Here is a 15,306-nt window from a genome sequence, read left to right as displayed (position 1 = left end):
CCGCTGGTTAGGAAGCTGCCGCAGACCCCTCTAACTATCACGGGTGACCCGGGAGCATGGACAGTTGTCACAGACGCCTGCGACAGCCAACCTGACACTGCCTTGGGGAGGGCACTTGCTTTTCTCAAGCTGTATTTTGACAGAAGCTCAGCCACCTGGCAGACTTTCAGTCAGGCACTTAGCCCTTGGAGCCAACTGTAGGGTATGTGAGTGTGCCATGATGGGGTCCCTTTCCTGCTTAAACTTTGCAGAGTGGCAGAGACCCAATGTACTGAAATGTTTTTAGCTGTTCTGGAGTTAAACGGAACGCATCCCAAGACTATGAATATCAACTGAACTTTTCGGTGCCTGAGTCGGTTTTCTCGGGACTCAAATTTTGTAAGTAGAACTGACTTCCCACCCCCCGCTGGCAGGGACAAATCTTAATAAAGCTTTTTCTTTCATTAAAATTTAACTTTGAAAAAAAAATAAATAAAATTTAACTTTGGAAGCTTTAAAGAAAGATGGACTTTTCTTGGCTTTCTCCAGGAACCAAATTTGCACGTCTTAACTACAGGAAGTCATGGACCACCACTGTCTTCTTTCTGGAAGACACTTTCCTAATGTAGATGGTTCAGTAGGCTCTTTAGCCAGAATACGTCCCCCGGGGCGCTGAGCAAGCCTCTTCCCCTTGGACGCTTGCTCTTATATTTGAGTAAGCCATTCTTTTCTCTAATTCTCAAAGTCTTGGGCAGTAGCTGTCGTCAAGGATCTGAAGACACAGCTAGCTCCCTCTCTGCTGGACCTAAGGCCTTCTTAATGTCCTCCTGTGAACACCTATTTGAAGATGAGGTGATTTCTGGGAACCTACCAATGGATTGTTTTACTATAACAAGGAATCATCCAACACGTTTTATTTCTTCATTTTCAAAATGTTTGGAAGTGCCTTTACAGATATGTTAAATATACTGAGGAACATATACAACAGATCATACTGAAAACCATGGGTAATATGAGAAAGACATCATACAACCGAAAAAGTATATAGAAGCACAATGTTATCACAGCATGCTCTGTTTATAATATCGGGCGTGTACCAGGCAACAAGAACCCAACTCAGAAAAATAGAAAATAGGGGATGACACCGTTTTTTCAAATGTCAGACAAAATATATCCCCTGCTGTTGCCCTGAAGCCACCCAGAAGTGGGCTGTGTGGGTTTGCCAGTCACGGCACTCTGCAGCCCAGATCAGATCCACCTGCTTTAGAAGAGCCTGGGATGGGGGAACTGACAGCAGGGATACAGATTTAAATTGTGAGCAAACAGCATGCTCTTTAGACACATGGTATAGATAAGCAGCATTGTAAGAATCGTCTGCCACAGAGAGACATATGTGACCCCCTACCAAGAGCATGGATCTGCCGTATGATACCCAATGTTATTCACAGTTGTCTTTCAGCCAACTGGTGTGATCACTTATTACTTAATTCTCTATGTCTCGGCTCCTGCCTTTCATAGTTTTGGCATTTGCTTAAACCCACGACCATGCCTAGAACATCAGCTGTCAGGGGGGTCGAGCAACAGATTCATTCATGGAATCTGAGTTGAATTTTAAACTGATGTTCAAAATAAGGCTCCCAGTGGAGGACAGCTATAGGAAAGGTCACTCACTCGGTGGTCGGTGCCAAGAGGAAGCACTTTGGTCCCTCCCTTGGCCAGTCTTGGCATCCTTGGGGATGTGGGCATCTTTTGTGGCAGTGGTAAGCAATTTACTGCACCAGAGCAATTGAAACAGTAAAAGGCCCAACACAAGTTTACAGATGTGCCCAGTAGAAATGCATGACCAGGAGAGTGGAATACAGTGCTGAGAACTCTGGAGAGTGTGCTTATCAATGCCTGGTGGGTGCTCCTTGTCGGCCTAAAATATTCATGGGATTAGAGCATGTTTGCCAGAAGTGGGAACTTACCCAGATAAAACAGAGATTCTACAGTGGTTATGACAAAGAAAACAAGGCACACTCTCTGAGGAAGCATCTCTAAGTGAGGAAACTACATTACATGGGCAGTGTCTACACTGGCATTGGTGTTATTTCATTCAGCGAGTCAAATTCCTACAAAGGAGGTCATCTGCAAGTGGCAGATTATTTTAGTTCCAACCTTGCTATAGGAACTAGAAAGTGGTTCATGCTCTTTGGCCAAAGGAAGGAAAGAAAGAAGAGTCAGGTCAATAGTGATTTAAGCCTAGAGAAGGACCATTTTTGAATGGCTGAAGAGGTCACTATCACATGGACCCTGAATTCCAGAGCAACATCCATCTCTCTGTAAAGTGCATTATTCCAACGGGCAGTGCAGATGCATAAGAAAAAAAAAATCATCTGTCCTCTTGGCTTCTGTAGTATCTGGAGATTTCAATCCTTAAGATAAAATTAAAAAGTTTCATCTTGACTGACCGAGGGCAATAATTAAAACCAAAGGAATCATAAAGGCATCTCATGGAATGTGAAGATTGTCTAGTTTAGATGACATGATGACCTTCTTGGACTGGGGCAGTGAGAAGCTTTCCAAGGAGAAAGTTGTCATCTGGAAAGTGACAGTGTCCTGCTCACCTCGACTCATAGAAGAGTCTATAAACATTGTCACCCAGGGTACAATGCTTCTGCACTTTCTTGTACTTTTTAAAATTTCTAAAAGCAAGCAACAAAAAAGCCCTCCGTAACCGGTCTAAATTGTGTAAAATCGTAGAGAAACTAAAGGCATGAAGGAGTCTAATACTCCCAAAATGTGAAATGTGAGGGTTTGCATTTTGCACACACTCAAAAATCTAAATGTAACAGATTCATTCTTTTACAAACCTTCTTTTTTCAAGCTACTTTCCCCCTTCTCTTTTAGAAACCAACTTTACTGACTACGTGCGCACACACGGGGACCTGGGGAAAGCCTGCCGGGTCCGTGGCTCTGTCCTATGTTCCAAGGACAGGGACAAGGAGGAGGTGGTTGGTGGGAAGCAACCATCCAGAGTGTGGGAAATCCTCCACACCTGGGAGCTCATCGGAAGCCTGCTACCCTGCAGAGCCTACTCGGTAGGGAGCATTTACTGTGACATGTCAAGTTACTGCCCCATCCTGAAAGCAAGGAGAGACATTTGCCAAAATGCCAGAGACGATGCTGGCAGTATGGGAAGGGCACGCATGCCGGCGGGGGACGTGTGGGAGCTGGGCAGCGCCTGGCCGGCGGGCAGCTAAAACACCAAGTCAGCCTCCCAGGCAGGAGCCCGGCACGCTTGTGTTTTTCTTGTGTCTACACCCCTGCCCCGGATACATACACATGAGCGAACCATTGACGAGGGAGGACCAGAAGGGAGGCTGAGGCCGAGGGCCACTGCATCCTGCAGGTCAGTCCAGAGCCCAAGACGGTGGGTCCTGGACGGGGATGTGGGTGTGAGGAGCCCTCCCTCGGAGACATCCTGGAATAAGTGTCCCCCAGCTGGGAAAGCAAATGAGAAGCTTTCCAAGGTGAAAGTTGTTTGCAACCATTTATAAACATTTTCTTTTGGTTTCCATTTATTGCTGTATCGGAGGTATTAAAAATATCTGGCAAAGAAGAAAAAATAGACTATGTAGTAAAATCATACAGAGGCTAAAATTGAAAAGGGACTATGTGCATAAAATAATGAAGCCACGGAAGAATGTTTAAATGTTTATTTTCATGTTAAAAATGATGAGTTACCCTGTGGTTAGAATATACCCTTATGCTGGGAAATGTAGTCACTTTATTTCTGAAATATTTCCAGGGGAAAAAAAGAGGAAAAAAAATCCGAAAGTAATGAAGGGTAAGATCAAAATATTCTGGCAGATTCCATCAGTGAAGCCGCCTCGAGCCGCGCCCTCACCCAGTGCTCGGTGCTTTCCCCACCTTGGGCTTAGATATTTTTGAGCGGAAGGCCTGTACATTTAAAAGCTACAGCGTTGCATGCTTTGACTGTAAAATGTGTTTACTCCAGCACACCTCTCGGCGCCTCGGGGTATTGCGTGGGTTACATACAAAAATATCTGTTGTCCATACCCTCCCATAATCTCTCCACCACCCGTCCTGTCCCTTTACATCACAGGTGATATGCGGCACATCACACGTGTAGAATTTCGATGCAGAAGGTGGTTGCCGAGTCTATAAACCATCTGTCGTGTCATTTATAGAGACTAGATGGAGAATGGAAGCCATTTTTGAGATGATTCGAGTAGAAAAGACGATGGTCCCAGAGACGTGTAGGAAGCAGGTGCAACCGCTCTGTGTGGTCGTTGAGGATGGGCTGGTTAATTTTCTGACACAGAGCCTTGACTGGTCCCAACAGCCCAACACTGGGAAGATGCCTTTCCAAAAGGGTGAAGAAAGGATGTAAAGGATCAAAATGCATAAAGGCAGACTTCCTAAAACTTAAAAGTGAACAAACTAGAAAGTACTCGTCTACGGATGTGGCAATGGGACAAAAAGTGATCCGTGTTTTTCTGTGTCAACGTGTACACAGAAACCCTCTGCCTGGAGTTTAAGTCTAGGAGCTGATCCTGGCCAGGGTGCAACACAAACCAGCTGGGAGGTCAGTCCGTTCTCTGTTGGCACCCACGGAGCATTCTGAGGCTTGCCGGGTGCTGTTCTTCGGGGAAGACTGGCAGGGCTACTTGCGCTCCCTCGGATGGGACACTGAGCATCTGAACTCCACTTCCGTCATGTGGCAGCTGCTCCTGGATCCTGGGGTGCACCCTGGGGGGCAGCACAGCTGCGGCTGGGAACACTGGTCTCACCCTCCCCGTTCTAGGTGGCCTGGTCCCCGGGGGGCGCCTGAGCTGCCCTCCGTGAGACCCGCACAGTTTTCAGCTGCCCCCTCAGGAGGCCTGCTGATGCTGGCCTGGGCCAGTGGGGCAGGGGAGGGATCCTAAGCATTCACTTTTTGGGGAGAGGAAGGGGTTTTACTGCCTTTATTCTGTTCAGGTGATTAATCACCCCGATCGACTGGATATTCCAGCTGTAAAAAACTGGAAACTCCAGACAGCCTGCAGGCCCCCAGGGAACGGATTTCAAGGCTTCATAAGTTGTGTCTTTTCCCCATTTTAGTTTAGATATTTAGGGGCACAGTTCCTATTTATTTTAAATGATCTAGTTGGAAAACAGGCGGCTATAATCCAGGGCTGCTGGTGAGTGGGACACATTTAGAACAAAACTTCACTGAAATCCTGGTAAGCTGTGAATAGTGCCCACGCCAAGTGGGGGACAGCCCACGGCGCTGGTTCCCACTAAATACTGTACTCTCTGGCTCCTATTTACACACTCACATGCGTATGTGTGTGCGCGTCTTGTGAGTGTGTGCTGTGTGGTGAAAGGGACCTCCCCCCGTGACCTTCCATGTGACGTTCATGTTGAACTGAGTTTGAACAGAAGCTGGCAAAGGTGACTCTACGGAGTCTGTATCAGTCTGGGTGCCTCTGGCTCACCCACGGGGGGCATCTTCAGGACAGCGGTCAGTTTCCCGCTCCCGAGAAGCCACTGGCACGGTCTCTGTTCTGACGCTCCCTAAGTTTGCGCTTTGCCTGCACCAAGCACTCAGACCCCAGGAAATGCTCTGCTTTGCAAGCTTCTCAGTAACGCTCCCCATGACAATGGTAGTGTCCCTTGTCCTTTCCCAGATCACCACCCACCCTCCCCAGGGCCTCACTGTGCCTGTCATGTGCGCACACACCTGTGTGTGTGTGGGGGGGGGGAGGGCTCAACCCCTATACCAGCTGAGGTTTCTCAGTTTCAGACACAAAGTTCCTGTTATTTCGGAATGCTGAAGATCCAAAAGGAGAGAAAATTGAGAACATCTTGCAGAAGGAGCGGGACTCATTGGATGGCTGTGTGGCCCTTCCCTTCAGACTCCCTGGCTGGCACCGAATCCTTGGGTGCGGTGAGCAGCGCAGTCTCCTCTGGCTCCCCGGGGCACTCCTCCTGCCAGGCGTCAGCCTTCTCTTTGCGAACTCCCTCTGAAGCCAACACCCGGGTCTCCTGACTTCCTTCATCCATCACATTGAAAGATTTTTGAAACGTCACTGGCCGCAGCCCTAAACTCCCACCTTAAACACAAGATTGACTGGACACTGGCCTCTCGAGATCAGGCCTCCATCCCTGGTGATTCATGCACTGTTTACAAACCCACCGCAGTCCTGTCGGCAAGAGACACAGGTAGAACGTGGCTGCCACGTGGTGGCCAGAGGAGGCGGAGCTGTCATGCTCCGGTGCACAGGAAGCCACACGACTAAATGCCTCTCAGAGCTCACCCATCAGCCGGGTGGGGTCAGGAAACCACTTCCTTGCCCGTCCTGCAGGTCTTCGTGACTCTGGTCTTTACACTTCTATGTCTTAGAGATGCAGATGGAATAGGTAGGCTAGTCCCATGCCCGTTTTCCCCGTCATCCCATCTTAACCAAATGGTGTTATGTTCTCCCCTAACCTGAAATTGTTGCTTTGCTTGAAACTATGCCTACTATTCTTTGAAAACACTTTTTAAAAAATTATGCAGAGGGTCATGCTTTTTTTCCTGTTGCCACTCTGACTTTCCGACAGCTATAGTTTTCCTACATATCTACTTCTTAAACCCTCAAAGTCATTTATTTTATGAAACTTGTAAGCAAACCCATTCTTTTCTCCATCAGAGCACACTCTGTGTAGGTTTTAGCTCTGCCAGAGTCAGGATGGATGATTTTTGCAGGGGCGGGAAGAGGGATGGGGGACGTAATTATATGGATGGATTTTTACATATTGCTAAGTTGAAACGTCATTTTACTTACTTTCAAAAAAAATTTTTTTTTGCTCTGGTAAAATGGGAGTGTAATCTGTATTTCCTACACAATTTCCTTTCTGTGTATAATTAATTTAAAATTTTTATCTCAGTTTGGATAACAAATTGTGTTGACCAGAAAGCACCAGTATAAACATGACTATCTCAGGGTCTTTCTGCCCTTAGAAACACACTCCAGGAGTTCCCCACAAATCTTCCACAAGCAGAAGATAAAAACAAATGTGGTTGACAAGTGGTCACCAGAGTTTGTAAGCGTCGTATAGAAAACTGTAAAGATGGCCCTCCCTCGCAGTAGATTAATATTTTATGTAAAATCCCATGTCCCAGGCTGATACAAGGAGGTTCCACAACAAAGAGAAGGAAGGACAGCGTGAGGATAAGCTTCTCAGACATTGCCCCTCAGGTAAGGAACGTGGGCAATCAGAGAACACCTGACGTCCTGCGTGGACGCGGCAAATGTCAGTGACTAAAACTCATGTGTAAATCAAACAGCTCAGAGAGGAGACCGCGATTGCTTTTTCTTCATGTTTCAAAAAAGAATTGCAGAGGCCAAAGGAACCAGGTGCAGGTGCAAATGTGTATAAAAATAATGAGCAGCCTCGTAACAAATGAGGGCGGCTACATTCAGCATCTTTCACGTACGTCCAGTCTCAGGCCAAGGGCAAGGAATGTCCACTGTGCTTTAAAAGTTCTAGGAATAGAAAAACCAACACCCGAGCCTTTTCTAATTCCACACGGCCGTTTGTCGCGAGATGACTAACAGTGTCTGTGGGGTCAGGTTTAGCGTATTTGAACCGAGCTAGTACCAGACAGCAGACACAACTGTCATTTTAGAATTTCTCCAGGGTCTACATGTGGCTGCTTTAGAGACATCTCCCGGCTTATAGCCCAGCTGCGATAGCCCTCCAGGCCTCTGACACCTGCTCAGAAAGGGATCCCCCCCAGACCGCCACAAATTAAGCTTTGTTAAATCATCCCCTATTGCTGAACAAACTCACTGCTCCACCGTTCAAAAAACAGAAGGCATAAAGGTGAATACAAACGTAAGAAAGTTCACATGTGGTCTTGCAGCCTCTCCATATAGTCTCTTAGGTCCCGGGGGCCCCCCAGCCCCGTGTCCTGACAGACCCACTTGATGTTGTCCTCACTGTCGAACAGGATGGAGTTGGTGTACGGGCCGCCGTCCTCCGGGAGGATAGTGGTGTAGGAAGTGAACTTGACTCTCTTCCGCTTGGGGCCCGATGGATTTAGAGGCTCACTTTTCATGTCTTTCTCATAGACATAGTCAGAGGGCCTGAGCAGCTGACTATGGAAAGTCTTCTGGGAACCGCCATTGAGAAGGAAGTTCCTCTCCTCGAACTGCAGGCCTCTGTCTAGCATGGTTGTGCACTCCTCCGACGGGAGGGTGATGTCCACAGGGTTCTCCAGAAGTTCCACCTCGTTCCCCAGCCAGACCCAGTCATGGGAATGGGGGATGTTGCCTTGCTCGCTCACGGCGAATCTTTTGTGTCTGTATTTCCAAGCAAATGCCACACAGTTGATTAAGAAGACCAGAATGGCCAGGCAGAAGACACAGAGCAGGGCGTACATGCCGATCTCCAGGTCAGTTAACCCCCTTGAGGTCACGGTCAGGTCACTGGGATTGTTGGCTTCTGGTAACTTCCCCGGAGTGGGGAAGCTTGTGAAGGTGTCTGGACTGCCACTCTTGAGCAACTTCTTATCTTTTCCTTCCAGGGGAGACTGTGGGGTTGTGCTTTTGTTGCCACGTTCTTCTTGGCCAATGGAGGCACCATGTTGGAACCACTCCTGGACTGCTCTCTCCTGGTTTCCCTCACGCTCTATGGAATTACTGAGGTGGTCTTTGTATTCCCGACGGAGACCCTCAATATCGTTGGTGCCTCCTTGGTGCTCGTCAATATTTGGTTCAAATCTGACTTTGACATTTCCTTTACCCACGGCAAGAACACTCTTCCTCTTGGTCTTCTGACAGGGCTCGCTAATCATCATTTCTAATTTAATCAAGGGCCCTTGCCCTTCACCCTGTGCGACCACAACTGGCCATCTGGACTGAAGGTTTGCCTGGACAGACACCACCATTTCATCCAATGATGACACAGTAACTGAAAAATCCTTGGGATCATAAATGTCTAAGGGTGTCACCGAACCATCACTGAATAAAATCCAAGAACTGACTATTGCTTCCTAAGAAAAATGAAACCAAAGGATTATGTTATAATCAGGTTCCTTCAAATTGCAAACATACACATGATTTCCCATAGAATACCATTTAAATATACAGACTGAGAAAAATAAACTTTTATGTGAACTGGCATCAGTAATCTGCTTTTGCCCCACTGATGTGAGGAGCAAATAATATACTTTGATGAATGCATTAAAGTGCGTATTAATTTATTGCATGCCATACAACAAAAGTTGACTTCAATCTTTCTAAAAAAACATTTTGAAAGATCAGGCAATTTTTCTGAATCAAGATCAGGTGCAGCTAATCAGGCTCCTGCTCCAGATAATATCACTTTGAACATCCTTTATTAGAAAGCCAGTGCTGATGAAGCAGAACACACACCAGCTGAGGGGGCTGGGGAAAGATACATTATGAGACGAGCTCCCTGGAAAGGTACAGTGTCCTGACGCCTCTACAAACTTGTTATGAGTTTAAAGATGGAGGAGAGCTTTAGAGTTGGCAATTACGGTAAACAGTAGCGATTTGGTGCCTGTTAGCAATGCCTGTTTAAGCAGCTGAAATGGCAATGCCCAAGTTAAAAAAACAAAAAAACCCCCAAAAAACAAACACCTGCTTTGGCAGAGTGACAACATGTGATTCTTTGGTCATGGTCTAGCTGAGTATGCCGAGCGCAGATAAGGCTGCAGTAAAGCAATTAGTGTATAACACGAGGTTGGTGTATAAAAGCATGAACGAGGAACATGTATCTAAGTCACCGGCATTTTTCTCGAAAAGGGACAGGCTGGACTGGTTAAGAAGCAGAAAGAAGTTTCAAGGACCACCCGATATAGCTATGAGGGCTCTACTGATCTTCTCGGCAGGTATGAGGGAGGGAAGTGGTCTCAACTGACCGGGTACAAAAGGACCCTGGAATCCCACCTGCTGCGGGGCTGTGAGAACGTCCTGGGCAGACACCGTGGAGACGATGGCTCTTTTGTCCGCTCTGTGAGGCTGCAGGGCAAGAGACAAGCCGGCCACCAGCTGCACGCCCAGGTCTGCAATGGTGACGCGGTCATCTAGGACGATCACTGTCTTTTCAGCCAGGATGGAGTCGGAGAGAGGTGAGAGCACCTTCAAAGGAAGCAAGCAAGCTCCAGTCTTTGCACCACACAAGTGTCTGAAACTCCTAACTGATATTTCCACTAACATGTTCCCTCCATTCTCTGCTGCATGGGTGCCCTTGTGGGAACTGTGTGGGTACACGGGGTATCCTATGGTTGAGTGAACTCACCAAGTAGAAGTGTTCGACAAATACCACGCTGGACCATTTCCTTTCCTTTGACTCTGGCCATGACAATACCAGTGTATTTCCCAAGAAGAGCTCAATTTAACATAGAGGCAACAGCTGAAGACTGTTTCCCAACCACTAATATTTGGATGTGAAAATAGCAGAATTGAGGATTACAGATTACAGGGGACAGGGCTCGGCCACCTTCTCTTGCTCTCCTACTGGGAGGCAGTTAGCAGTTCACTACGGGACAACAGTGATCGTGGTGTGGGCCATTGTGGCATTGCTGAAGGGGCCACCTAAGCAAAGCAGGAGAGGAATTTTTTACATCCTAAGAAACTTCTGCTTCTAATTTATCTTCTCGTTTGCACCAGGGGTGACAAACAAATGGAGAGGAATATCCAGTAGGCAGAATTTCTAGAATGTTCCCCCTCCACTGCAAAGATGTCCTCACTGCTTTCTCAAGCATGGGAATATGACAAGAAGTCACGCTCAGGATCAGGTCACGTTTACATGTGAGCCTTAAAATAGGGAGCTTACCCTGGGCTATCCAGGTGGGTCCAATGGCATCACATGAAGCCCATAAAAGCAGAAAGCCTTCCCTGGCTGGGGGCAGAAGGGAAAGTCACAGAGACTGAGTGTGAGAGGGGCTTGACCCAGTCATTACTGCCAATGGAGGGGCCCCATGACAAGGGACACAGGTGTCCTCTAGAAGTAGTGACTGACCCTCGCTGGCAGTCCAACAGGAAACAGACCGCTTAATCCTATACCCATGAGGAAGTGCATTCTGCCAACAGCCTGAATGAGCTGGGAAGGGAATCTTTCCCCGAAGCCCCACATGAGCCCATTCTGGCCACCACCTTTGTCTCAGCCTTGCGATACTCACTCCAGCTCACATGGACTCCTGACCTACAGAACTGAGTCAATAAATTGGTGCTGCTTTTAACTACTCATTTTGTGATAACGTGCTACACAGCAATAGAGAAGTAATATAAATATAGCATGTTTAATCCAGCTTCATCAAAATCAGCTTTGGCATCACCTAAAATATGACTTAATTAACTATCAGTGGCAACTTTACATTTTATACTAAAAAACACGCTGCGTCATTTCTGCATAATTATTCCATTAAACCGGACCAGAAAAATACTTTTACTACTACTCTAATAAAACAGATAAGCATGTAGTTGTGGATTTCAAAATTATTTTCAGCATAAATACATGCTATTTAAAATTTTTCTGTCCACTGTTCAAAGTGTAATATGTAGCTACACAATTAACCCTCAACGTTAGGGGGATGCCTGGGTGGCTCAGCAGTTGAGCATCTGCCTTTGGCCCTAGGGATGATCCTGCAGACCAGGATTGAGTCCCACATCAGGCTCCCTGCTTCTCCCTCTGCCTCTCTCTCTCTCTCTCTCTCTGTGTCTCTCATGAATAAATGAATAAAATCTTTTTTAAAAAACCCTCAAGGTTAGGAAAATAAAACTAGAAAACTAGTTTTTCTCAAGTTTAACCAACTTCTATTAGTGATATATGAGGAGTGAATTATCATATTGGGGAAAGGTTGCTTCCACTGTGCATTTATTTTTATTTTTTTATTTTTATTTTTTCCACTGTGCATTTAATATAGCTTTGACTGGTATTTTTTTCTCAACTCTCCCTAAAATACAAATATTAATTCACATTAGGTTATTAAAGTTGATAAATTTTCTTTTTGCTGGTCAAGAGAAACATGAGCACACGTACATACATGCACACATACAAACATGCACGTGTGCACAATGCACATGTACACACGTGCAAACACACACACGTATCCACGCGCCCACACACACACACACACACACCTTCACGGCAGCATCTACCTGCACACTCGTCAGTACAGACTGGGGCCGAGGCCACAGCACAGAGCGCAAGCCCTGTACCTGCACGGTGGTTATCCCCGGCTCCCGGCCCACCAGGGTCCTGCCGCCCTGCAGCTGCGCGATCCTGGGCTCCTCCACCTTCATGAAATCTGCTACGAGGTCGGTGATGTCAAACTGCCAGTCGGGGCCCAGCATGTAGCTCAGCTGACCCAAGTCAGGCGCCTCGGCCACGAACTGTGTGAGGACACGCACTGTGGCGTGCTGGTACTGCAGGGAGCACCCCCTCCCCTTCTTCTCCTCATCCTCCTCGTCCTCGCTGTCTCGGGTGGGCCTGAGGCACAAACAAACGAAGATGAACATCACGTTGTTAAGGGGCTCTGTGCACCTCATCTTGCAGAGTCTACATGACTGTTGGGAATACGTGACATGGTATTGCTCGCCATCAGTTCACTCACTAACCGTACCTCTTTGGTGGTCCCTGTGTACCATGCATGCTGCCACCTGCTCGGAGCACAGAAGGCAAGTGCCACCCCTGCCTTCACCTGCCCAGTGCCGCGGGACACCCTGCCCCAAACAGGCAGATGCTGTGTCCCCATCCTGTGTTCTGGAACTCTGCAATCTGAAACTCCCCACTGCGGGGAACGTGAGGTCCCAGGTGGGAAGAGTTGCCAGGATGGGTTTCCACTGCCCCAACCCCGCAGAGGCACGGCTGCGCCCCTCCACTCCCTCCAGGTGTGCATGAGTTCACCTTGGTCAGGGTGGGGACGGCCCCCCAGGGACTGGAAGACTGTCATGAACCATCAGCATGGGACAGCTTGGCACTGGTTCCTGGCTGGGCAAGGCCCTCTGCTCCAGACAGGGTGGCTTCCTCTGAGCTCTCGGAGGCCAGGATACACTTTCCTACTCCCCACCCCACAGTGTTCAGCCACAGAGCAGCTATGGGGTCCTATAGAAATTGGGGACACCCTGGCTCATGGTTCCTGCTTGCCTCTGCCTTCCTCCCGTGGGCCCCAGCCCCTCCTCTTGCCCCACCTGTATACAGCCTGCCAGAGAAATCCTCACTGGCTCTGCTGTTCCAGAACCTTCCCCTCAAGATGAACCTGTCCTGTGCGCTTTTGTGAAAAGACCTTGTTTGGTGACTAGTCTATGACCATCAGGGGACAGGGGTTGGTGTCAGGAGTGGCAGTGCTTCACACGCACTGAGTCACACCTACTATGTGCTGGGCCTGGCTCTACATGTCCATGTGACCATGACAGCTGACAGGTGGACAACGTCCCATACACCAACCACACACATTCATTTGACTCATTTGATCTCCACTCCAAAAAGGGAGGGTGTTCTATTATCCTGCTCTTACCAGTGGGGAAACCAAGGCACAGGAGGAAAGGCAACTTGGTCCCGGCCACCTAGCTAGCCATCAAAAGGGAGATCCACGCCCAGGCTGCTGTGGCTTGCTGCACCCTCTTTCTCATTACAGCAAGCTCTGTTCACCTTCAAAACAGCCAAGAAACACGTTGCTACTTCTACATGAAGACCCGAGGCTCAGACATCAGGGGAGCAGCAAATTTCTGGACTGCCAATTTGACTTCTGAAACCTACTTCCTTTAAATTAGATCCTTCTGCCTCCCTGAAAGGTCCTATTAGGAAAATAACAGGAAAACTTTTACCAGTACCCAGAGAGAAGCATTTTGGGGTTTCCCAGAGTGAGGAGTGAATATCTCTCCTGGTAAATGAGATGGTTCTGGGTGGTGAAGGACATAGGATCCCCACCACAGAATGACATTCAGAAGAGTTATTCCCATTTCACTTTTAGAATCAATCCTTCTAATTATATCACAGGGAACGAAGGTTTCTGGCACTGGGCTACCTCCAATGCTTCTCTGGCATTTGCTGGTTGACTTACCTAGAGACCAGCTCCCACAGACAAACAGCCATATCTATGCAGAACATAACACCAATGTTGTCTTTTCTTTGTGTTCATTTTTACCGTTCAGCTAGTTTTGATAGCCATGTGAAATGTCCCTTAAACAAATGACTAAAACTTTAAAAGGAGCAATAATAAGTATATATTATGGGGGGCATTCAAAAGTGGCAGCATCATAAAAGTGGTGAGTGAATAAGTGAAGTTTTAGAAATACCGTCTTAATGAAACAGTTCTGTTACTTTAGGACAGACAGCATTCTATTATTTTTTTAAAAACTTAAAATTCTGAATTGTTTAGAAATTCACAGTAAGTTAGAAAACAATGTATAGGAGGCCCCGTATACTCTTTGCACGGCCCCTGCAGAATTAACATCTTACATTATCACAGCATAGTGCCACGAGCAGGAGACGGATGCTGGTACAAGCCACAGAGCTTACACAGCTTAACCAGTACACGTGTGTGTGCATGTGTGTGTGTTTCTATGCAATTGTGCCACCTGAGGGTTCTCATAACCATCACCACAATCCAGACACAGAACTGGTACGTCCCCACCGGGGTGCCCAAGGCCACTCCCTCACACTCCACATCATCTCGAACACATGGCAACCACCAATCTGTTGTGCATTTTCTGCATCACTGTAAATGGGACCATATAGGATGTGAGCTCTGAAAACGCTGGTAAGGATGTGGAGTAACTGAATGACTCTTACGTCACTGTTGGGAGTATAAAATGGTACTGGTTCTCTGTGAAAATAGTTTGGTACTTTCTTTTAAACTAACTATGCCCTATTCATATGGTCCAACAATTACACTCTTGGCCACTTTCCCCAGAAGCCTCAGGTGCATACACAAACTTGTCCAGGAGTGTCACAGCAGCTGTCGTGAGAGCCCCCACCTGGAGACAGCGTGAGCGGCCCCCCACGGATGGATGATTCAGCACGCAAAGACAGTACACACCATGGATTACCACTCAACACTGCGTACGGGAACTCTTGATACAGCCAACACCTGGGGTGGATCTCAGGGGATTTATGCTGGATAAAAACATGCCCCGTTTTAAAAGGTTGCACACTGTACAATACCAGCCACCAGCTAAAGAAAACTCTGCTTTCAAGGGGTCAAATGACGGGTCAGGCCCCCTGGTTAACCTCCATATTTTAAGATTGGTGGATTTAGAATTTTAGTTACCTCTATAAAATCTCTTCCTAGAGGTACCTGATCAGAGTTTGAGTATATAACCA

General features: G+C 47.4%; 1 protein-coding gene across 1 annotated transcript in view; it reads right to left on the bottom strand.

Annotated features, from left to right (window-relative positions):
• Window positions 1–3,662: 3,662 nt before the first annotated feature.
• The window catches only part of TMEM132B (transmembrane protein 132B), a 367,875-nt gene continuing 356,231 nt past the window's right edge, over window positions 3,663–15,306 (bottom strand). Inside the window, exons 7-9 of the mRNA XM_041729488.1 lie at window positions 12,201–12,471; window positions 9,927–10,118; window positions 3,663–9,007 (exon numbers count right to left, since the gene is read on the bottom strand). Of these exons, the coding sequence (XP_041585422.1) occupies window positions 7,859–9,007; window positions 9,927–10,118; window positions 12,201–12,471 (1,612 nt within the window). The 3' untranslated portion in view covers window positions 3,663–7,858. The remainder of the gene's footprint in view (window positions 9,008–9,926; window positions 10,119–12,200; window positions 12,472–15,306) is intronic.

This window comes from Vulpes lagopus, chromosome 14 (genome assembly GCF_018345385.1).
Source record: "Vulpes lagopus strain Blue_001 chromosome 14, ASM1834538v1, whole genome shotgun sequence".
Classification (NCBI taxonomy): domain Eukaryota; kingdom Metazoa; phylum Chordata; class Mammalia; order Carnivora; family Canidae; genus Vulpes; species Vulpes lagopus.
This window is presented reverse-complemented; position numbering and strand designations above follow the sequence as displayed.